This window comes from Rhinolophus sinicus, chromosome 17, assembly GCF_057876585.1.
Source record: "Rhinolophus sinicus isolate RSI-liver-muscle chromosome 17, RSI-T2T, whole genome shotgun sequence".
In the NCBI taxonomy this organism is placed as follows: domain Eukaryota; kingdom Metazoa; phylum Chordata; class Mammalia; order Chiroptera; family Rhinolophidae; genus Rhinolophus; species Rhinolophus sinicus.
The window spans coordinates 141594311-141618469 of NC_142517.1; the positions used below are offsets into that span (position 1 = coordinate 141594311).

The window sequence follows — 24159 nt, forward strand, 5'->3', positions numbered from 1 at the left end:
CGCGGACTTTGGGTGTCCGGGTTGAAGGTCGGTCCGGACGTCGGACCCAGCTCGGTTCCCGGACTGTCCGGGCGGCAGCGGACGCCGCCGCCGCCGCCGCCGCCTCGTCGCCTAAGCCTGGCGTTTTGTTCCGAGAGACCGAGAGGCGAGCCGAGCTGACAGTGATTTTGACAGTGATTTAAACCCGCTTTTGTTGTTGTTGGCTTTTCGTTGTTTGGTTTTGTGTGTTGTGCGTGTGTGTGGCGGTTTTTTCCCCCGTGGTGCATTTTTTTTTTTTTTATTGTTGTGCTTTTTCTTTTTTCTTTTTTAACCCCGTGAACGTTTTTGTTTTTTTTTGGTCGGGGCTTCCGAATATGTTTTATGACGGTTGATTTTACACCAGGAGGTTTGTCTCCGAGGAAGACCTAGAGAACTGGATATCTAGCGAGAACTTCCTACGGCTTCCCCGGCGCCTCGGGAAAATGGGAGCTGCTGCAAAGTTGGCGTTTGCCGTCTTTCTTATCTCTTGTTCTTCAGGTAGGTGCATGGAGCGTGTCGCGGCGGGGCTGCAGCCGCTGCTGCCGCTGCTGGCGGCCGCGGTTGTTGTTGGGTCGGCGAGCTCCAGTGGAGCCTGGGGAGTTTTTCCCCCCACCCCGAGCCCCTCGGCCGCCACCCCCAAGGTCTGATTGCGATCTGGAAACCTCCATGAATTTTCCTCGGTTTGCGTTAGGTTAGTAACTGATAAGAGTGACTGTTGTTGTGGAAGTGAGAAAGTCATGGTTTTGTGGCCATAACACTGGATGACAGCACTGGTTGGGTTGCAATTCAGCCGCAAATACCACAAGTGACAATTTATGCAAAGGTTCGAGACCCGAAAGGTGTATTCCAACATGTCATTTAGTGTGGCATCCTCCAAAATAAGGGTTTCTTAAATCGTCATTTAATTAGTGCTTCACCAGTGACTATCAGGGCAGAGATCAAGTCAGTTGTTACTTAATTTTAACCGTGAGAAACAATGCATCATATCGGCGGTTTCATCTGGGTCTCCCCTCAGGTTTTCTTCAACTTCAGTGTCCAGCAGTGTTAAAAATAGTTGTAGTTGTTGTTGAAATATTAACTATAACCCAGTGCAGAAGAGGTATGCCGCTGTGTGTTGGTAATAAGCTGGCTTCCAACCACCATTTATGTGCTCTTTTCTGGCAGAGATTTTGCTTACCTACGGAATACTTATTTTAAACGCGTTGTATTGAAGCATTGTTTTCGGTTTGGAACAGCCCATTTGAAATTGTTCATACTGTCAGATGCACTGTAGTCATAAAATAGGTTTTGCCCCAAGGTTGGAAGAATAATCTGGCCTTTTGGTATTTGAAATTTTGATTTTGTGAGAACGTTCAATGGTTGCAACCAGTGGTTGGAAAACTATCGAGTCTTTTGTATCTGAAATTCTACAAATGAATACAGCATGTAGCTGAAAGGTGTGCACAATGTACAGAACAGAAGAGTTAGGTTGGTAGATGAAATAATGCTGAAGTCGCAATGGATCTATTTAACATAAAATTCAATATTCAGTAACTAGGTTGTGAGATAGAATTATGGGGGGTGGGAGGAGGAATTGACAGGTTTCATGGCCATATCTTTATCTCATTTGCCACAGGGAAATTAGAGGGTGGTAGTCTTTTCTTTGTGTACCTCTGTGGGGTGTGTGTGTGTGTGTGTCCGTATTGGTCTGTCCTCCCCACCCCCCTTTTTAATAGAATCTTTTGTAATGTATAGAATTTTGCTGATTGGTACATTTCCTTGTGGTTAATAAATGGATAAAGTCTAGTCTCATGTCTGTAGTGGTATTGATCAGTTCCGGGTGGGCTGAATGTGTTGTGAAATGGCGATCATTGCCAGAGATTAACCAAAAGAATCATGTCTGTTTAAATGGCAGAAGGAACATGCTTAAGGCAGGCTGACAGTTCTTTTTGTGCTCGGTTAGGGGAGGAAGATAAACAGTGGTGTCTCTGAAATGAATGAATACCTTGATAATATTAAATCTCTTGCTTTTGAAGCATGGTTTAACCATGAGGTTTGTATTTTTCCTGTAGTACTCTTTCTCCTCTGCCCCTATATGTTCTGGTTGGTGAACTTCTCTTGTTCAAATGCCTGTTTCTGATCTCCTGCCCTTGAGTAGGAGGGGCATCATGGCCACTGACCAAGGAGTTGTGGACATTATTCCCTCTCAGGCTCACCTGAGTAACACTAATTGGTGAAGGAGGTTATTCTTGAGCAGTCTCGAGGTATTCTGGAAAAGCAGGCTGTCGCTACAGACCTTACAGCTCCCTTTGCTCGGTTTGGGAGTAAAAATAATTGAGCATTATTTTTTTATAGGATTATTTTTACTGAACCAGGAGGTTAATTTTGAAATAATTTGTTTATATAGAACATATACATGCTCTCCATACATTAGACTGATATTAAATATTGTTACATAGTTTTTTAAGTAAACATTCCTAGTTGAACTAAAATATAATTCTATTGAAGATAATTGAAATAATCTTAAAGACTTTAATCCATATTTATACACGAAGATTTTTAGTACTTAAAATGTCTGATTTTTTTTAAAGGTCTTTTGTTATAAACCAAATTCTGTCTAAAAAAGGATTATTATGTTTCTTTCCTAATTGATTTTTCTATGTAATTTGTAACCTGGCATGTTTAGGAGCATGAGAATGGCTATTTTTATGAGAATTGAAAAAATTCAAGTTTTCAGTTTTTTGTTTCTGATATTTTATTTTTTTATCAAATGGAGAATAGTAGTAAAGAGCTATTTTATTTCAGGTATAGGATGGATGTTTACTGTTTTCTTTAGTACTTGTGGACTTTGATTTTTCACTTTCTGAGGACTGATTATGCAGACTATTCCTGTAGGGTATGGCCAAATGTATAATTTCCTACTCTTGTTCTAGGGGAAATATTTTTGAGTTTTGCACTTATCCTGAAATGCCTTCAGATTCCATTTGATGTTGATTTTTTTCATTCCTCTTATTCTTCCTCATTTTCTGTTTCAAAACAGAAATCTACTTAGTTTTTTTGTTTTGTTTTTAAAGCATTGTGGTTAATTTGTATCTTTTCCCACAATCTGTTAAAATGTGAGGATGAGTTTAATACTTGCTTTAGTTCTTAGGTTTATCCTACCTAAAGTGATGCAGCTATTGTGATACTATTTGAGTTGCAATGAATAAGTTGAGAATTGCTTTGGATTCTGTAGGAACTGGATCAGTCTGTTCCATATATTTGATGAAATACGAAATGGAAGTAATTATGTGCATTTCCTTCAGTTCGGCCAGGCAGTGTGCATGTTTCTGTAAATGTATGTGTGGTTGGAGGGGGAATCGGCAGTACAGTGACTCTTCTGGGACATTTCTGAACTTTGGCTAACAAGTGATAGATATTAAATGCTTCATTTTTCTGAGAGGCAGAACCTCTTAAATGTAGTCTGTGATCAAATCAAATATAATGTATTGGCAAATGAAGACCAGAAGTAAAACAAAGTATCTTCCCCCATTCATTATTAATTTTTTTTTTTTTTTTAATTTATGAGAAGCCAGTAGTTCTCAAGCTTGGTAACTTTTGCTCCCTGCCCCTGCCCCTCTTACCCCAGGGGACATTTGGAGACATTTTTGGTTGTCACAACTGTAAGGGAGGAGGGGAGGGTGTGCTACTGGCATCTAGTGGGTAGAGGGCAGGGATGCTGCTGATCGTCCTGTAATGCACAGCACAGCACAGCACAGCCTTCCACAGCCAAGAGTTATCTGGCTTAAAATGTCAGTAGTGTGCAGGGTGAGAAGCCCTATTGTAAACTCTTAATTTTTAAAAGGATTAGTATGTTAGTAAAGGGCACTGCTGTCCCTCCCACAGTCATCTCAATTTTATAAATACATGGCATCGATGATCTCCACGTGACCTTGTATTGAGAGTTTTCATCTTTTCATTATCTTTTAAAATTAGAATGATTAAATTTGAGAAACAGACGATAGGTATATACATTATTTCATCCTGTATGCTTTACTAAAAACATTTTGTTAACTGTTTAAACTCTCTCCAGTCCTTTGTTATGATGGAATGCTCATGATTCCATATTCATGGATATGATGAATGATTGGTCAAGGTATCAAGTTTAATTATATTTGCTTTTGATCCAGCCATCTTTGCCATAATAATCATCTTTAAGGATATTCCCTTTTATCCTTATTGAAGTCACTGTCTGGAATGATGTGATGGCTGCAGGTGTGTGTGTGTGTGTGTGTGTGTGTGTGTGTGTGTGTAACATGGTGCCCGAAAAGTTTTGTAAGTTTCATATGGAAGCAATATGTTCACTATTACGTGTTCCCTGAATGGTTCAAGGTGTAAATTCATTTTTTTAAAAGGATATTTTGTCTAGCTAACTTTAATTTCAAGAAACTTTTAAAGTGATTTCTTAATTACATAATTTTCCTGCGACTCATTAGCTAGGTTTTGGTTACCATTAGGCTCATTTATTCTATACTAAATTCTACAATCTATCATAGACCCTTGTCCTTTTTATGGGTTAAATTTGACCATAATTAATAAGTGCTTACCTTGTTTTGAACTCCGGTTTTAAGGAAGTTAGTCAGCCAGGATAAGAATTACAGTCAAACTCTTAAAATAAAGGTAGCATTACACCATTGAGAGGAAAAATTCTGAAGTCACTCCCACAAAAAGTATGCAAATAATTTATTTATTTATTTATTTATTTATTTATTTATTTATTTACCTCCTGTTGTCTTTGTAACACACCTCCCATACATATCTCTGGTAATACTGACATTTCACCTTTTGGGTCAACCAGAATCACTGTTTGATGAGAAGTAAGGCATAACTAAACCAAATGAGATTTTAATAATTTCTAAATTATCTCTTTAGATTCTAAAACTGTTTTGTTGCTGTTTTACTTTTGTAAGTACTCTTGTTTCTCATCTTTGGTGTCTCATAAATCTGTGATTTAAAATTTTCTTTCCATGTTGCTGTTTGTCGTGGTGTCTCTTATGTTGCCATTTGTCATGAAGTCCCTCAGATGGTAAGTTAGGTAAGGTTGTCAACGTTTGATACTGGGATCACTAGTACTCCTTCACTTTTTATTCCATATTCTCTAACTCATCGTTTCTTCCGTTCCCTTTCATTATAGTTTCCTTTCTACTTCCCTCCCTCTGTTTGCTGTCCCCACCCCCATCCCTTCTGTATTTTGCTTACTGTAGTCTGCTTGCGTGTGGAACCCATTGGTTGCTGACCATCAAGGCTGGTTCAAGAGGTCTCACCCATGGTGTAAATGAAAACAGATTAAATTTAGAATGCTTGAGAATTGACCAGATAATCTTTTCCACTGTTCTTTCATTTGTTACTTTCTGGAATACCACACATACACTTGGGAGTAGTGTTACTCTCTTGGAATCAAATGGCTTTATCAAACTTTAGATTGCTTTTATTCCCTCTTTAATATTCCGGTTTTTCTTTAACTCTTTGCTGCTTTCAAAAAGTCTACCTCTTGTTATTTATCCATCATCTCTGTTTAAGTAAAAATGTGACCAGACCAGAGAGTATATTTATTGCCACAACTGGGACCACATTAGACTTCCTCTGTGGTAGATTTAATTCTGTTAGGTTATAATAGTCATGTCTAGACAGAACATTGATTTTAAATTGACTATTGAACATGAAAGTTCCAGGAATAGTATATAGAGGAAGGAGAAGAAGTCAAGAAGGTAAGAAAACTGCTATAGAGAGCAATTGTCTTTCATTCTCCAACTAGATTTCTGTTAGTCACTTTCCTATACCCAGCACATCTGGTGGTCAGGTTTTGTTTAGTAAAGGGACGGAAAGGGAATGTGGTGTTGTCTCCGAAGTTGGATTTCTTACACTGTTAGAGTGGTGGGCTTAAGGGGAAAAAGTGCGGGGTCCTATGGATACTGGGCAAGGATGTAACTGTGGTCAGTAGGTGTGGCGTCTGGTGCCAGCACCGTCTCTGTTGAGCTCATCTGTCATGTTTCTTACCTGAGTTATTGTACCTTTCTTTCTAGCGAAGACTAGCTAGTTCCCTGTCACTGCTTCCTCTTCCAGTCCATACACATAGCTGCCAGGTTGACCTCATTGGAAAGTAAATCTGAATATGTCACTCCTGCTTAAAATCTTTCTCTGACTGTGAGTCATCTTTAACGTAATACGTAATTATCTTAGAATGGTATGCGAAGTCCCGTATCATTTGGTTCCTGCCTGTTTTCTCTAACCTCTTCTTATAAATGGTTAAGACTATAGGCTCTGGAGTTATTAGACTTCCTCCGTTTACTTCCTGGCTTTTCACCTCACCCTTGAGCAGCTCACTTCACCTTTTGTGCTTCAATTTTGTCATCTACAAAATGGGAATATTAATAGTGCCTACCCCAGATAGTGGTTGAAGATTAAATGTCACATAAATGCTAGGTATTCTGCTGTGGCGCCTCGTCAACGTGAGGTATACAAACTTGCGGTTTCCTGAATGTGTCATCCTTTATTTTATATCAGCATGGTATTTTCGTTCGTGCTATCCCTTCCTCCTTTACCTGGCTAACTCCTTGTTTTTAAGACTGAGAAGTGTCATCTCTTTAGAAACATTTTCTCTGCCACCCAACCCATATTGAGTTAGTTGCTTTCTGTTGTTACATTTTGTAAAGTACCCTGATTCCAGTAATTATTGCAAATGTTTACTTGCCTATGAATGAATGAAGTGAAATCTTTTCATTTCTGGGCCTGAGTTGTTGTTTTTTTAATGTAGTAAAGCGATAATTAGATGATCTCTGAACTTTTTTCCTACTCTAAAAGCTTTTTTATTCTAATTTTAAGGTAGAGTTTAATAGTGACATTAAGAAAAAATTATTTTGGTGGGGTTTTTTGGGTATTCTTAAATTCTGTTCATTTTTTAAAAATGCTGTCTCTGATCTTAGACTAAATCTTTCAATATAATTTGAATCATATAGATTTAGAAGACATCTTAGAGATCTTCAACTTTAGTAGCTTTCAACGTTTTTGACCATAACCCATAATAAGAAATACGCATTGCATCATTACTTAGTTCCCATGTACATAAATATGTATATGTATTAGAAATAGAAGTTTCATGAACTCTTACTGTGTGGAGGACACTTTTATTTATTTTTATATTGTATTTCATTGGAAAGTGTTGATTTTTGACCCAATAATTAATTCAGTGACCAATGGGTTCTAAACTCCTAAAAACTGACCTAGTTTAACAGTCTCTACTCTGTCCACCCAAACAGTTGAGTAGAGAAGGAAGCTGCATAAGTAAATATTTGCAATGGAAAATAAGTGCACTGAAAAATATGCTCATTATTTAATCTATAATAGAAAACGTGCTTAGGTACAAAACTGATGGGAAAAAAATGGTCCCAAGGGAGAACATGGACCAGCCCTGACTGAGGGCTCTTCTGGACGAGCTGGATGAATTTATGCACTCACAAAGTGCTAAAACAAAATTATTAATAAATTGTAATTGTAAAGAGTTCAGGTTTTTTCACTTAGGAAAGGCTTGCTGGGAGATATAGATCCTAATAATAAGGAAAAAATGTCTTGGCAGGAGGTCGAGGAGGATATTCATCTTAATATGAAAGAAAAGGTACAAAATAGGCTCAGGAACACAGGGGGCATTTGTGAGTAAACTTGACCATGGATGAAAGGCAAATTTAGAATGAAGGAATTTTGACAAAATCTAAAGAAGAGATTTGTGTGATGAAAAGATGTTTATAATTGCTTGAAGAAGCAGAACAATCTCTGAGGGGGTTTAGTCCAAATGAAAAGTAATGAGAACCTAGAGAAGATAGGAGTGGATGACACCATCCTGATGGATGTCCCAAATACACACAGGTGGAATAAAGGACAGACGAGCCTGAAGATTAAGGTTGGATGGTATTAGTACTAAATACAATTGGTAAAGAAATAACAAGCCAAAAGAAAATAGGAATCACTTTCATAATAAAAGAAATTCTACGGAGATAGGGATTTAGATTGTAAGCATGAATGAAAATACATAGATTTGGAAAAATAAGAGTACATAAAAAACGAGAGCATGTAATGTTCTTTTACAGGGGCAGAGACACTGTATGATGGATATGTAGCCATTGTGATGTCGAGTTAAAGAAAGAATTGTAAGTGCTGGTAGCTCAATATGTTGTTTGTGTTTAAATAATGGTCATATTGCAATAATTGCATGAATTACTCATACTGGTCTTCCAGATTATACTCTTTGAAATTTACATGAGGCATTTTCCTCACAGTAAATTATACTGTTCTATAGAAGTAGATTTAGAAACTTTTCTTACTTGGTGTATGCTATTCATGCATGAATTCTAAACCTTTTTAATACCATTCTATTGGACTATATAAAAGCTCTTTTTTCTTTGGTTGGCTGTTTTTTGAGTAGTATAGTCACATTGGGAATCATTTTATTCTCTAATGTTGCTGAAGAAAATATAAAGCAATAGGATAATTATTAGAAAGGCCCATGTAGGGAGGGATTGCCTTTTAAAGATTTTAAAAATGAATCGTTCTTACAAATTGCAGTAGAAATAAGCTTATCTATACATAAAGCTTTGAGGGAGGATTTTTTCTGGTTATGATTACTGACTTTACAATTTATGTTTTATAGAAATGAAGCCTTAATTATTAAGAAAAATCTCTTGGTCTTCACATCTTTATAACTTTACATGATAAACCAAGCTTGTTCCAAGGCATTATTTCAAGAGGAAGGGGCATGGGCAAGTTGAGATGTTGGCAGATTTCTAAAACTCTGAGAATTTTTAAAAATTTGTAAACCAAGATACATTAAATGAAATAATATGCCACATAATACAGTAGCTGGTTCATAGTAGATCTTATATGTGTTTGTTAGTTTTTAACCTGTCTTTAAGTCTTGTTTTCAGAAATGTGTAAAATTTTTAAAAATACAGATTCAGTTCTTAGGGGATGTTTTTAAATTTGCTGGTAAATTATCATTTAATATGAGATAACATTCTGCCTAATGATTTAGCCAAAAAAATATCAATAAGAGTGCCAAATAGGTGCCAGGAAATATCTAGAACATTTAGATATCATGGTTCTTTTACAGAGTTCTTTGAGGTCTTGTTGTTCTAGCATGCATTAAAAGGAAACATTGGAGTAAATCTTGATCTCTTTATTTGTTGGAATGTAAAATGTTTTTCTTAGACAGTTTCACTTAAGCCTTAAGTATTTTTACATTTTTCATGTAAAGATTAAGTCTTGAAAGATTCTCAAGTCTGTTTTGGGGTAACAGTTACAAACTTTGAAAACATGATCCTTCAGTTTGAGATCAATATTTTGAATGTAGTATATAATATTTTGGACTAAAACTTTAGAGTTTCTCATTTGAATTTCTACTTTCCTACTGACTTTTCTTTGACCGTGGCAACCACTGAGACCCCACTTTACTCATCTCTAAATTAAATAGGATGAAATAAGCATTCATTCATTTAACTACCGTGTTTTCCCGAAAATAAGACGTAGCCACACCATCAGCGCTAATGCATCTTTTGGAGCAAAAAATTAATAAAAGACCCGGTCTTATTTTAATATAATGTAAGACCCAGTCTTATTTTATATAATACAATATAAGACTGGGTCTTATGTTAATTTTTGCTCCAAAAGATGCATTAGAACTGGTCATCCGGCTAGGTCTTATTTTCAGGGAAATACCATAGTAAATATCGAACTACATGCTAGGCACTGTCCTTTGTGCTTGGGATGCAGCAGGGACATGATTATGTGACAAAACAGACATGATTATGTCCTTATGGCGCTTACAGTCATAAAATAAGTAATCAAATGAATAAAATGATTACAAATTGTCTTATGTGCTCTGACAGAAACAAACAGGGTCCTGAAAGGGTGACTTTTTATTGGCCTCATACCACGTCACAATCTCTAATTACTTAGTTTTTTTATCGAACTATGTATTATCTGCTCCTTCCACTAGTGAAGTAAGTGTAAGCTCTGAGACAGGGTGAGCCACCACTTGCCTTCATCACAATGCCAAGGGATAGCTCAGTTTCTGGCCCAGTAAATATTTGACTGGCCGCCTGAAGTAATGAACGCAGGATGGGACTGGAGAGAGAGTCAGGGACAAGATCTTGTTTAGATCTGATGTGGCAAGGAGTTAGAATGAAATCCAAAGGGCAGTGGGAAGCAAAGAGTTTTAAACAGGAGCTAGATCTGGGTTATGTGTTAAGATCACTTAGGCAGCTATCTGGAAAATATGGTGGAGGTGTGTAGGAGTGAAGAGGTGAGACCAGTTAGGAGACTATTACATCACCCTAAGCTAGAGAGACTCTTAAGATCCCTTCTAGCTCTGAACCTTCTCTGTATTCTGAAGCTTGCCTACACTTACCAGTGTTCCTCTTATATTTTCTTAGTCTCCCCAATTTTTTTCTTATTATTAGTTAAAAAGAAATGGATGGGTTTATTGTGCACATGAGAACTTTGAATACGATGTCTTAAAAAAAAAAAAAAACCCAAAGCAAATCTCAAAAAGAAGATACTAAAACTCAGACCAGAGGCTATTGAATTTTTGTGGTAAATTTCTAACTTTAGATTTTGGGCATCTGCTAATTTATAGTCTTATTTACTAAGCATTCCTGTTTCTCTTGAAACTTTCGTTTTACTCATTTTCACATGCCGATGTTTTCATAACATTGCCTCTATTGTTTCAAAGATGTAGGATATTGTATTGTTGAAGATTTTAAGGTAGAAACTCAGCATATTTTCTATCTTAATTCTTAGGAATTTGATACCTTTATCAAGGTCTTACAATAAATGCTGAAAGGATAAATAGTTAACATTATAAGCTATTGTTTTTACTTAGGGCTATGACCTCTAAGTAGTCAGCTTGAAAATTTTTATCTGTGACTGATTTCAAGCCTCTACTGTTGGTGGGAGATGCAGGAAAATCAACTCTATATTGGCAGAAGTTCAGCAGCAGCATCTTTGACTAGGAAAACCTGCATTTTTTACAGAGATAAAACCAGAAGAGACATGAAACTTTACAGAATTTAAAAATATTGTGGTGGCTGCCTCTTTTCATTTGGTTTCTTTCATTTTGGAAGCAGGTAAAACTAACTGTCCTTGGTAAGCTACCTTTATGAAGAAGTGTAATTTCACCCTATAAATAGTATAGGCCATTTTATTTATTACCTTAAATAAAGTAGTTGTAGAAATATAACGGTTTGCTAGGCTTTGTGTTACCTGGTAGTGAAGTTTCATACTGCAGGATTAGTGAATAGAATTTCCTAATTATTTTTATTTAAGCTAAAACTTGAAATTACTTGCATAAGTATACTTTAAAATGATATGGGGAGAAATGAAAAGTCCTTTGACTTTTCAAAGATAAAAGACAATGATAAATTATGAGTAAGGGCAGTTGTGAGATATCTTATACAAGATGGGCAAGGTAATAGCAAAGCAATTTGGTTAGTAGCCATTCAGAAGTACAATAAAACACCTTTCTAAATGACCAGGAAAAATGATTAAATAGTTACTGACCATCCTTTTATTCTATATAAATATTATTTAACAAATATTACTGGATAATCTTTTCTTAAATTCTCTTCCTTAGGTCTTTAGAGATACATAAACCTGTTTTGGGTGTTGAATTGGGAAATTAATTGCTAATTATATTGTTTGTTAAAATGTAAATAGAGATTGCCTGTTTGGTGAGAGGGCTAGAAATAATAGAAGCAATTAAATCAGGAGGCTTTACCTTGGTGAGAGGGCCTAACAAACTGTCAGGTACTATTTTCTCCAGTAACTACCTTCATCAGAATGATTTTTATGAAGAATAAACTACTCAAGCTGATCCTCACTTCTGAAGGACCCAGGAAAGTTAAAAGATTAGGGTCATAGAAGAAGTGTCTTATTTATATTTTTTCCTTTTGAATTAGTGAAGGGTAGTTGTGATGTTATCTTTCCCTACTGGAGCCTGAGAGTAGCCCCTACTAAGAATTATAGTTCTTATTAGTCTAGCAGCATACAGTTAGCAGCCTCGATTAAGCAGTATTTTTATAGTTAATAACTAGTCTTGTTTCCATGATATGGAAAGAAATCAGCAGAAGTGTGGATGAGCCTAGTCTGTTACAGATTATAGAATCTTCTACCATGTGGTTGGCCAAATAAGGGCTAGTTAATAGAAATAAAAGCTAATCTTGTTGGTACACATTTAACAGTGGTTAGAAAGAATGGTTTTCTAAAAAACAAGCAAACCAAATCAAACAAACAAACAGCAGTAAGAATGTGCTTCATTTAAATTCAGTGAAAGCAATTAATTATGCAAGTCTTGGGCTAGTATAGTAGAAAGAGCAAACATTCTGTAGGGGGAAAACTTGAGTGTTGGGCATTTCTTTACTATGGTGTGATGAAATACCGCGTGAACTTGGGGAAATTCTCTACCCTTAGTTTTTTAATATGGAATTTAATAATGGAATTTAATAATACCTACCCCACAAGATTACAGAGAGGGTCAAAGGCTACGTACACACACACACACACACACACACACACTCCATCATATATACTGTGTGTGTGTATGTGATGTATTATGCTATATATTATACTATATATGATATGAAATTTTTAAACTTTCAAATATTATTGGAAATATTTGTAATCAATGATTTATTCAGGGAGTAGATAGCAATTTATTCTGTAAACAACTGAATATAAAATATTAGAGAAGATCTGTTCCTTACAATGATCTTAAAGGTACTACTTGATATGGCCCTTCTCCAGCCTCATCTTTCATCATACTGGCCCTCTGGTGGTCTCTACAACAAACCAAGTGCCTTTTATTTCTTTGAGCTTTTCTTTCACTTGCCTTCCATGAATACTTACGAAGGCTACCATATCTGACTTATTCACTGTAGTTTCCGCAGTGTCTGGGAGATACAAAATAGGTGCTTAACAAATATTTGTCAGAGACAATAGGTAAATGAATCATTTTTTTTTTTTTTTTTTTTTTATGGGGATTAAAGTATTCTTTTTTTTTTTTTTTTTTTTTGGAGTTTTTTTTTTTTTTTTTTTATTAATTAGTTTCAGGTGCACAAGACAAAGCAAAACTTAGACATTTATCATTTATATCCCTCACACTGTGTGAACCCCCCTTAAATGAATCATTTTGACCGCACTCCAATAAAACTTTATTTATAGATACTGGAATTGATTTCATATAATTTTCATGTGTTTTCATATACTTTCATAATTTTCATATAATTTCATGCAAAATATTATTCTTTCGATTTTTTTTTTCAACTATTCAAAGGTAAAAGCCATTGTTCAGGGGCTGTACAAACACAGGCTGCAGATTGGATTTGACCTACGGGAGGTAGTTTACCAACCCCTGACATAGGACATTGTATAAGGAGCAATTTAGAAATATATTATGTTCCAAAAACTTTGTTTGGAGCCTGGGAAGCATTTTCTTACAAAGCTCATTGTCATACGTGTTGGTTAAGCTCCCTGCCGATCTATAAGCCTGTTGTATCCCTGGTGTTCTGTATTACGGCAGTACAACCAACTTTACCCGCAGAAATCATAGTGTCTGAGGGAAAAGGGATTTTAGTATTCCTTCTTGGACCAGCACTGTGAGAATTTCCTTCTTGCCTGCTCTCTCTTCTACCCGCTGCACTTTGCATCCTGAAGTACCTGCTCCCTGGGCCTCCAGGAGGGTAGTATGATGACAAGACTAAAAAGAGCTTCATGTGTGTGATTTAGGGAGAAGGGCGTGGGGCGAGAGGAGAAAGCAAGAAAGAAAATACAAAATATCAGAATGAATTACACATAGTAAAGGTTAGTATTGTTTTGTGAAATCTCAGGTATGTGTGTGATTGTATCTACATATGTGCTGAGTCACAATGAAAAATGCACTTCTTACAATGGTTTGTAGTCAAAGAATTTGAAAGCCTGTGTTTTAAGGGTTCAAGATACTGATCCTGAGATCCTTTTCCCCCTCTTACTGTATATTAGAGTGAAATGAAAAACATAAAAGAAGCCTCTTGACTGCTTGCTACAGTGTGTTTCTGGTACTGAGCTACCTTATGAGGTAGTTAACTGTTTTACAGACGAGAAAACAGGGTCATATAGCCAATAAACTTCACAACTGAGATCCAGACAGGCACCTTATTTTAGAATATATGCTTTGTCCGGTATATGATGTTTTCCCTGTAGGGAAAGAAGCCATGTATGACTTCCATTGTGTTTCAGAGGACAAAAAACATCCCAATTGATGGCAACAAACCAGATTGCTTGAGACAAGGCATTAGCTTAGGTATTAGGACAGGGCCACTGGAAGAAAATGGTTAGGAACTCCATGTGGAGAACGACATATTATGTGTAGGAAAGGAGGGGGCTCTGTCATTCTGCCTTTATTTTTCCTTCTTCCGCCTCTGTACTACTGTCCCTACCTATTCATACCTCACCACCAGTAGGGCTTTTAACTCACTAAAAACAGGAAGGGCTTGAGGATGAGGCTTAGTGAGGAAGAGTAATCTAATCTTGTCCTCAACTGAAGGGAGAATGAGGAGGGAAACTCAAGTAGCAGGGCCACCTGGCCACCCAGATGGGTTAACTGTTCCCAGGTGGCAATTTATAAGTGGGTGTAGGTGAAACAGGGCCTGCTATTTATTGTGTTACAAGCAAATTCTTGGCTTTGGAGACTCCTAGCTTTGATAATGCTAATTAAAATAGTTCTTTTTTAGTTATTCAGGGAATGTCTCTCTTAAGCAACACTTGGTTAGTCCAGATTCAGTTACCCTTTTAAAGTACTTAAAAATTGTAATACTTGTCTGAGACATCTCTGTTTCTTCTATGTATTGAGTTAACAAGTATGGTGAAAACTAATTTATGTTGATTCTGATCTCTAACTTGATTTGGAATTGTCTTGGGAAGAAAAAGATTGATAGGAAAGTTATTGTTCTTAGGTAGAAAAATAACAATACCACAGCAGACAGATACCTGGTTAATTGAATGGAAAGATGACAGACCCTTCTAAGATGTATTCATCTTTCCCAGGCTGAGTTGGGATTTTTTATTTTGCTATGGGAATTACTAATTCAAATAGAATTAGTTTCAACTAGTGTATCTGAAGACTTGGACATTATATCCCTTATCCCTATGGTACTGCTTACCATATTCAGTAATATAATTACTTGTTAATGTGTCCATCTAGTTACTGGCTGACCCTGAGTTCTTTCAGACTCATTCAGTGTAGTGCTAAGTTAGTGTGATGTAGGTTAAGAGCCAGAATGCCTGGTCTTGTATCTTGGCTCCATTATTTTCTGCCTCTGTGTCCTAGGGCAAGTTATTTAACCTCTCTGTGCCACAGTTTTATCATCTAGAAAATGGAGATGATAGTGGTACTTACTCTATACAGCTGTTATAAAGTATAGGTGAGTTAATATATGTAAAATGCTTTGAATGATGTCTGGCATGTAGTAAGCATTCTAAATAATTATTAAAATATTAATTGAAAGATAAGCCACACACTGGAAGAAAATATTTGCAGTATTTGGTAATATCTGATAAAGGATTGTTATCTAAAATAAACAAAGAAATCTTAAAACTCAATACAAAGAAAACAAACAACTCAATTAAAAAAAAATGGGTCAAAGACTTTAACAGATACCTCATCAAAGAAGACATACAGGTGGCATATAAGCATATGAAAATATGCTCCATATAGTACATCATCAGGGAGAAGGAAATTAAAACTATTATACACGTATTAGAATGGCCACAATTTGGAACACTGACACCACCAGTTGCTGACAAAAGGAGGTAGAATAACAGGAACTGTCATCCGTTGGTGGTGGAAATGCAAAATGGTACAGCTCCTTTGGAAGACAGTTTGGTGGTTTCTTACAAAACTAAATATCCTCTTACATATGATACAGCAGTCATGCTCCATGGCATTTACCTTAAGGAATTGAAAAGTTAGGTCCACACAGAAACCTATTATACATGGATGTTTGTAACCGCTTTATTCATAGTTGCCAAAACTTGGAAGAACCAAGATGTCCTTCAGTAGGTGAATGGATTAACTGTGGTACATCCAAACGATGGGATATTATTCAGCGCTGGAAAGAAATGAGCTATCAAATCATTAAAAGACATGGATGAACCTTAAATGCATAGTACTAAGTGAAAGAAGCCAATATCCCGGATGATTCCAACTATGTGACATCTGGAAGACGTAAAATGATGGAGACAGTAAAAAGATCCATGGTTGCCAGGGGTGGAGTCGGGGAGAGATGAATAGGCCGAGCCCAAAAGGATTTTTAGGACAGTGAAACTGCTCTGTGAGATACAATGATGGCTATGTGCCATCCTACATTTGTCCAAACCTATAGAATGTACAGCAGCAAGAGTGAGCCCTAAGGTACACTGTGGATTTTGGGTGATTATGACGTGTCCCTGTAGGTCATCCTTGGAAACAACCATGCTGCTCTGGTGGGTGACAGTGGTCACGTGGGAGCGTGTGCACGTGTGCCATCGGGGGTCGTGGGAAATCTCTACTTTCCTCTCAATTTCATTGTAAACCTAAAACTGCTCTAAAATGATAGTCTTTTTAAGAAGTTGCCAATGCTGCTTGTTGTTTTAGCCCAGCACAGAGTCTAGCTTTGAGCTGTTTATTGAATAGGAATGAGAACAATGAAGTGAATCTGAAACTGAGGGCATTCCAGTATATTTAGTGAAAAGCTGCTTTTGCAGATGGCTCTGCTGTTTCATTCAGGATACAGTAGTGTTTGTGTTTTTTATAATATTTATGTTTATGTATTTATTGGATTCTGGTTTAATTCTAGAACATCAGTTGGTTTTCAGGGAAGAATACTAACATTTTCAGTTATGTAATTTGGTCATATTTTATATAGAAATTTTGGGGGGAATCTTTTCTGAAAACTATAACATAGAATGGAGTAGTGCATTATTCAGAAGTATATTCCCAAATGAGAACAACTCAAAACCTTCTTTCCAAAATAAAAGGGAGTTGGTCTGTTAGCAGAATAACTGAAATTTCCAAAAGTATCTTGTTTTATTTTCTCAGTATTTTAATATCAACATATTTGGGAAGATGGCTTCCATTTATTAATGCTTTGTAGTTTTCTTAGTAATTTCATGTATGTTCATTTTATCTTACTTGAAATAGGTTTTGTGATTTTTTTTTTTTTTAACCCATACTGAGATAACAGAATTTGCTTGAAGTCGCTAATCAGTGGAGGCAGAACTTAAAACCCTAATTTTTAAGCTCGGTGTTCTTTTGGAAAAGTAAAGAATGCTTACCAACTATTTCTCATCCTCTGCCATCTCCTTACCTCGGTGGGGGAATGTTTGCAGTCAGTTACAGAGATAATCCTTGTACCACACTCTTAGAAATCGATGCTCGGTGGGAGAAGAGGGGATCCAGAAGTAGCAGTACAGCTGTAGGAAGCACCAAAGTGAGCTCTAATTCCAGGGCAGAAGTGGTTGTGCTCTTGCTTGGGTAGCTTGATGGCAGCCATAAATCCACGTGTGTTAATTGCTGCTGAAGGAAATTGGTAGGTAAATCCTGCCTTTCATTGCTGCACAAGTGCTTTTCTCAATCACTTTTGCTTTAAAAATATTTAAAAAAAGTTTTCAATTGCAATTTACATGCAATATTATATGAGTTTCAGGTGTACAGCATAGTGATTAGACATTTCTATAACTTACAAAGTGATCACCTCAATAAGTCTAGTACCCATCTGACACCCTACACAGTGATTATAATATTATTGACTGTATTCCCTATGCTGTACTTCACATCCCTAAATCACGTTTGCTTTTGATGAAGAATAGTTAAAATTGTTTTCCTGATGGGCAATTATTGAGTCCCATTACAAGTGTGGCAAATTTTACATTATGACATCCTTTTGATCAAAATTGGAAGTGGCAAGTCATGTCATAGCCCAATCATTATGTAAAACAATAATGTTTTTAATGATTATTATTTGTTTCAATTGACATTATTAATAGCCATCACTTATTGCATGCTCTGGACTAAGTGCTTTTAAGTTTTAGTGATAATGTGTATGACTCACCCTACAAGATAAATATTGTCCCTATTTTATATGTGAGGAAACTGAGACTCAGTGACTTGCCTACAGGCTACATAGCTAAATAAGTAGCAGAACCAGGGTATATAACCTAGGTCTTCAGGGCTTACATTTATTCTTTCTATTGAATCAAATATTCTAACATATATATTAAAATGGGAGTTACCAATTCCAGGGTAGTGTGACTTTCTTTGAACCTGTTCTGCCAACGAACCCATCCCCTCCTCCCACCCTGACAGCAGTTGCTGGTACCCCTTAAAACCTGTGATGTAGTAAAAAATGCTGAGTTACCAAATTGAGTTGTTGATGGTCTACTGTGGTTCCTGTTGCTGATATAAGAGACGTTCCCCCCTCTTATGAAAGTAATTGTCCACAACAGAAGTTGTTCCTTTTGATTATACAATGAGCCCAAATCAGAACCAGGTCAAAATTCATTTGCCCTAATCACCACTTGAGTAATTAGTGAATCGAATGATCAAAGTAAATGCATCTTTTAAAAGTGATTATAGCTTGATTCAGAGAGGTTGAATTGATGGAAATTTGCTCATGTAGAAGAAAACAAATCCAGGTCCTTTTTGACTCATATATGGAAAATAATTTAATGATAGTGGTCATAATTGCTCACTTCTTGCCCATTTCCTATGCTGGGTGGGTGAGAAAGATCATGCTGATAAGTATGAATGGTTCTGGCATTTGGGTTTATGGTTCCCATAAACATATATACATAGTTTGTTTTTCCAAATCCAAGTACTTCAATTTTCTGTAACTATAACTTTTAAATTATAGATTAGCTTGCAGAAATCTGAAAGATACTGAAGAGAATAGAAAGAAAAGGAAAGCCCTTATTTCTATGTTTCTTAGACTAGGAAGAGTGAACATAATAAAAGGTGACAAATGAGTACTAGAAAGTAATACATCCTTAGGGATTTGGTTTGAATTTAAGTGACTAAATTTATAGAAAGCTAATATTGTCATATCCTTAGTCCATTTAGTTATAATTGAAATCAGTCGGCATTGAAGGGCTACCTACCATGGGCTTTGCAGTAGGTACCCCTTATGCAGTAGGTATGCCCACAGCCACGGAGGTTGCAAAAGGAATATGAAGTCTGTGATTGTCCAAGATACTAGTCACTTTGGAAGGATAAACCTTACACTCTAAACATAATACACATTCTGAAACTGAAAATGTAATACAAAAACATTGGACACAGTAATTACTAAAATGAATGGTGTCTGGTACTAAGGGACTTTTTCTTTTGGAGGCTTTGGTTATTATTATCTTTCAGAACTTTGCACTAGGTGAGGGATGCTTTTTAGATTTCCCTTGATCTAGTCTTTTTGAATCCTTGTTGGCGTTGTTTCCTCCTGAATTTATTGCTGCTAAAATAAAAGCACCATGATTTTAGGTGCTTTTATGGCCCTCGTGTTTATCACTGCATTCTTAGTGTCCAGTGCTCAATACATATTTTTTTGAATAAATTAATGTGAAAGTGTCTCCATTTTTCCTCTCACTCCATTTTCTTGAAAGCTTTCTATCCTACACTGGTTTCACATCTGTACCTTTTGTTTACTCTTCAACCGATTGTTATCCCAAAGTAAATAAAAAATAATTCCCTCAAAGATTAATGATTTTCTAATTGCCTAATCTAAAGGATTCTTATCTATATTCGGTTACTACTTGACTTTCCTGTAACTTTGATGCTATTGTCTCTGTTTCTTCTTGAAAGTCTACTGTTCCTTTACTCTTAGTTTTTCTGACTACAGCCCCTCACCATCTTAAATATTCGATCTGCCCGTCCTTTTAGTTTTGTATTTCTCAGTTCAATCCTTATGGAATTCTTAGTCTACATGCCCTTCCCTGCTGAAGTAATCCTATCTCTCATCTTTAGTTTTTAACTAAATGTAGATGTCCATAGCTATATATCTCTGACTTTGATCTCCCTCTTCAGCTCCAAACTTATTTATTAGTCATCCAGTAAACATGAAGTGTATGTCAGAACTGGGAATATGGAGATAAATAAGACGCAGTCTTTCCCCTGGAGGACTCACAGCTTATTGGAGGAGAATGTTTAGTAAATTGGCAGTTATGCAGCCCATCATATCTATATGAGAGGACCTTGGCACTACAGGAAAAAGGTGTCCTAATTCACTTTGGAGGGAGTCACGTAATGTTGTCCCTCTGTGATGCGAGAGGTGATTTTGAAGGATGATTAGGAGTTCACCAGGTGAATAAAGTGGGAGGAATATTTCCTGTCGTCTCTGTCCAGCCTGGGAGGTGTGCGCCTCCTGCGGAAGCCTGATATGGAAGCGTCCAAGGACATAGTGCCACAGAGCAGAGAGTGAGAGTCTTCCAGGGCAGCCAGCCTCGTGGCCAGCAAAATGGTATCGAGCGTTAAATCCAGAGGGGCACAGGTGACTATAAGAAAAGGAGAGTTAGTATTAAAATCCATTATTGCTCTGTCAAAAGCAGTGAGTGTAAGGAAATGATTTAGACTAAGGCTCTGGAAGTGCTGTATTTGCCCTTTTCTGCGATACCTGTTGTATGTTGCTGTGGTCACGATAAATTAAAGCAGCGATTCTCAGGCTTTAATATGTATATGAATCACTTGGAGATAATGTTAAAATGTAGCTTTTGATTCCGTGGGTCTGGAGTGGGGCGTGAGGATCTGTATGTCTTACACGCCCTCAGTGATGCCAAGCTGTCAGTGCCTGTACTTTGAGTGGAAAGGGATTAGAGGAGCCAAGAATGGCCAGACGTGCAGAGGAAACAACTGATGTGGGCACATGAATAATTACTACATGTTTGAGGAACTGGAATTGGTTCATGAGCCCTAGATCACAAGGCACATTATGGGGGCGAGGAGCAGTGATGGGGTGAGCCTACAGAAGGGGCAGGGGTCAGATCACGAAGAGCTTGATTTGCTCAGGTGTTAACTTCATGCTAGAGGCTGTGGAGGGGCCGTTTTGTGCTGAGTGTGCTCCAGCAAATTAGAGCTTTAGCATAGAAAGATGCCTGTGCCTTAAGTTTTCAGTAAGTTGAAAGGTCAGCATGTTGTGGCTCATCCTGGTAGGGATAGCAAGTAAGTAGTTGGTGATATAGATCTGAGCTGGAGAGGGATTTGAATCTTTAGCCAATTGACATACAGGCATGCAATCTGCCAGGCAGAAAGAATAAAAAGAAGACCAAAGGTCAAACTGTGGGGAACAGTAACATTTTTAGGGTAGGGAGCGAGAGGATGAGGAAGAGCTGGTAGAGGAGACCAAGGTGCTGCCAGAAAGTTAGAAGGAAGCGGATAGAGTGTCATTGTATTAAATCTAGATAGAGGGGCTGCTCAGCAGAGCCAGAGAGGGCGATTAAAACAGCCCGACAAGTTACAACCAGATTTGTCAACGTGGAGATTATTTGCAACTTTAGTGAGAGACATTCAGTGGAATGGTGGAGACAAACCCTGTTGTCGAAGATGAGGAGTGAAATGTAGAGGAGGAAGGTGGTTCAGATTTGGTCAGTTATTTTTCAAGAAACGTTGGCTGAGAAGGATGTGGCGAGATGGGAAGAAAGCTGCAGTGGAGATGCTCATGTGCTGAGGAGTTGGTTCAGGAGAGAGCTCACAGAAAGGGAATGGTGACAGTTTAAACCTTTTGGAGGCAGAAACTTGGATTCCATCTTAATGATTACTTTTTAAGTGTTCTGCCAAGTCCAAGAAATTACTAAATCCTGTGAATTTTACCTTCTGAATATTTCTTGAATCTACTCTTGCTTGCCTATTCCCATCACCAGTGTGTTGGTTTTATTTACCCTTACCATCCCTCACCCGGACTCTTGGATGGACCTTCCCTCTCCCATTGCCAAATAAAACAAAGCAAACGAAAAAGCACCAGGGAAAAAGAAAACCTGTCTTCCACACTCTTTGCTAGAAACCATGGAGATTATAGAAACTAAGAGATCTGTCATGAATGTACAGATCTGACCCTGACACTCAGCAGCTTAAAACCCCCGCACGACTTCTCTCATCACCTACACAGGATGAGGGTCAAGCTTTTTAACATGACATCCAGTGCCCTCTGGGACTGTTCCTTTCCAGCTTCATTTCCTGCCACCCACTGCCTCCCACTTTGATCCTATAACACTGAAAATCTTCTCATCTCTCCCCTCCCTCACATACTTGTATTTTGCCTCCCAATTCCACTCGTTTTGTACTTGCAATTCTTGTGGGACCCATCTTCCCTCGCAAGTTGTTAGATGCTCATTTCTGTGTTCTCTTGGTTCCTTACTTATCCACTTCTAAAAAGCATTATATGTGGAGGTGGTGGCATTTGACTAGACCTGGGAAGAATAGTAGGATTTCACCAGGTGGCCTTTGATGGGGAGGAAGAGTCTATGCAGAGTGGCCAGCATGTACAAGAGCACTAGGCAGTAAATGCAACGTCATAGACGTGGTGACCACTTCTTTAGACAGGAGACACAGTAGGAAATGTAATGGGATATAGGGTTAGAAAAATAAGTTGGGTACAGATGAAATGGAGCCTTGGATGCTATGCTTTTCAGATTTTATTCCCCCCGCCCTGCCCCCAAGCAACCCTTGTAGGATGTTAGTTAAACTGAGAAGTAACAGCAACTCTTGAATTTGAGGAAAGGCTCTATACCTTCTTGAAGTATCAGATGTGGATAACCTATCTATTTTGTGCATGGTTTTAGTAATTTATGTTTTTGTTTTTTAGCTCTTTTCCTAAAGATTATAAAACGTTGCCCTTTGTGTCTATATCAGTACTTTTTGTCATTGTCTTTTAATATCTTTGATTACTTCTAGATATTTTTTATTCAGAAATAATCATTTAATAAAGGTAGGTTTCAATATTTTTTCTTTAATATTAGAAAATGTTCTAGTATTACACTTTTATACCCATAAGAGAACTTTTTAAAACTTTTCCTCCCCTTTAGCTTGGTAACTTGCCTCCTAGAATTGCTTTTCGAAATCTGTAAGTTTTGCTGTATACATGCTTTTCCAGGTCATTTTTTAAAATATTAAAATTGATCTTGCATCATTCATATGGGAGAATGATTCTCATTCTTGCCTTTTGCATATTCTCTTAAGGCAGTTTACAATTTATGACTGCAAGACCCTCTCAGTTATGTATTTAAATGTGATATTGTGACATTGTGGAAGGCAATCCAGGGTCTGAATGTGATTGGGGAGCTATTAGACAAGTTCAGGTCAGAGAGGGGGATGGTGTGTAGGGTAACAGCCATTCACACGGGGTGTGCCCCTTACTGTGTTCCTGCAGAGAAAACACAGCTGTGGCCCCTGCTCATGCTCTGAGAGTGAAGAGAGAATTCTAGATGTCAACAGTCAATGTTACAATATAGTTTATATTTGAATGCTAAGTGGATGAGAAACCAGCGCAACACCAGTTGAGTAAGAAATCCAGGACCAAGAAAAATCATCAAGAGGCATAGAAGTCTGGAAAGCTTCATAAAGGAAATGGACTTCAGTGAACCTTGAAAGATGAATTAAAATTTAGATAGATGGGAAAGTGGTTGTGTGTGGTGGGTTGAGAGGTGGGGGAGGAAAGGTGAGGGCAGGGACATGAACTGAGTAACTAGGCAGAAGCAAGGAAATGGCATAATCGCGGTGCATGGGGTCTGAATGTGCTCGGGGCCGTAGGACTGGGTGGGTGTGAGGCTGAGACTTGTGTGGGGTATGAAGGTTGTGGGCATGTGTGAGAAGAGAGGGTGCGAGGGTGTGTGGATGCTGTGCAGGTGTGTAAGAGCAAGGTGTGTGTCGGGGTGTGAGGTATTGTGGGATGTGTGAGGAGGTGTGTGGGTTTTCCTTCCTTTTGGTCAGTGTTGAATAGATGCCAGTGAGTTAATACATTATTACTAACAAATTATTAAATAAGCTTTCTCCCACACTTATTTTCTGCTAACCACTTTCTTTGAATTTTGATACCTAAATTCTAAGGACATGATGGGACATCAAGAAATAATTTAATTTGGTCT

The 24159-nt window shown here is 37.4% G+C and overlaps 1 protein-coding gene across 3 annotated transcripts in view; it reads left to right on the plus strand.

Moving 5' to 3' along the window:
- The first annotated feature begins 281 nt into the window (after positions 1 to 281).
- ACVR2A (activin A receptor type 2A) overlaps positions 282 to 24159 on the plus strand; it is an 80887-nt gene continuing 57009 nt past the window's right edge. For 2 of the 3 annotated variants that reach the window (XR_002137829.3, XM_074335994.2), the window contains exon 1: positions 282 to 516. Coding sequence is in view for 2 of the 3 variants with exons in the window: in XM_074335994.2 (XP_074192095.1) it covers positions 462 to 516 (55 nt within the window). In the remaining variant the exon portion in view is untranslated. The remainder of the gene's footprint in view (positions 517 to 24159) is intronic. The other variant, XM_019737423.3, reaches the window with a different exon arrangement.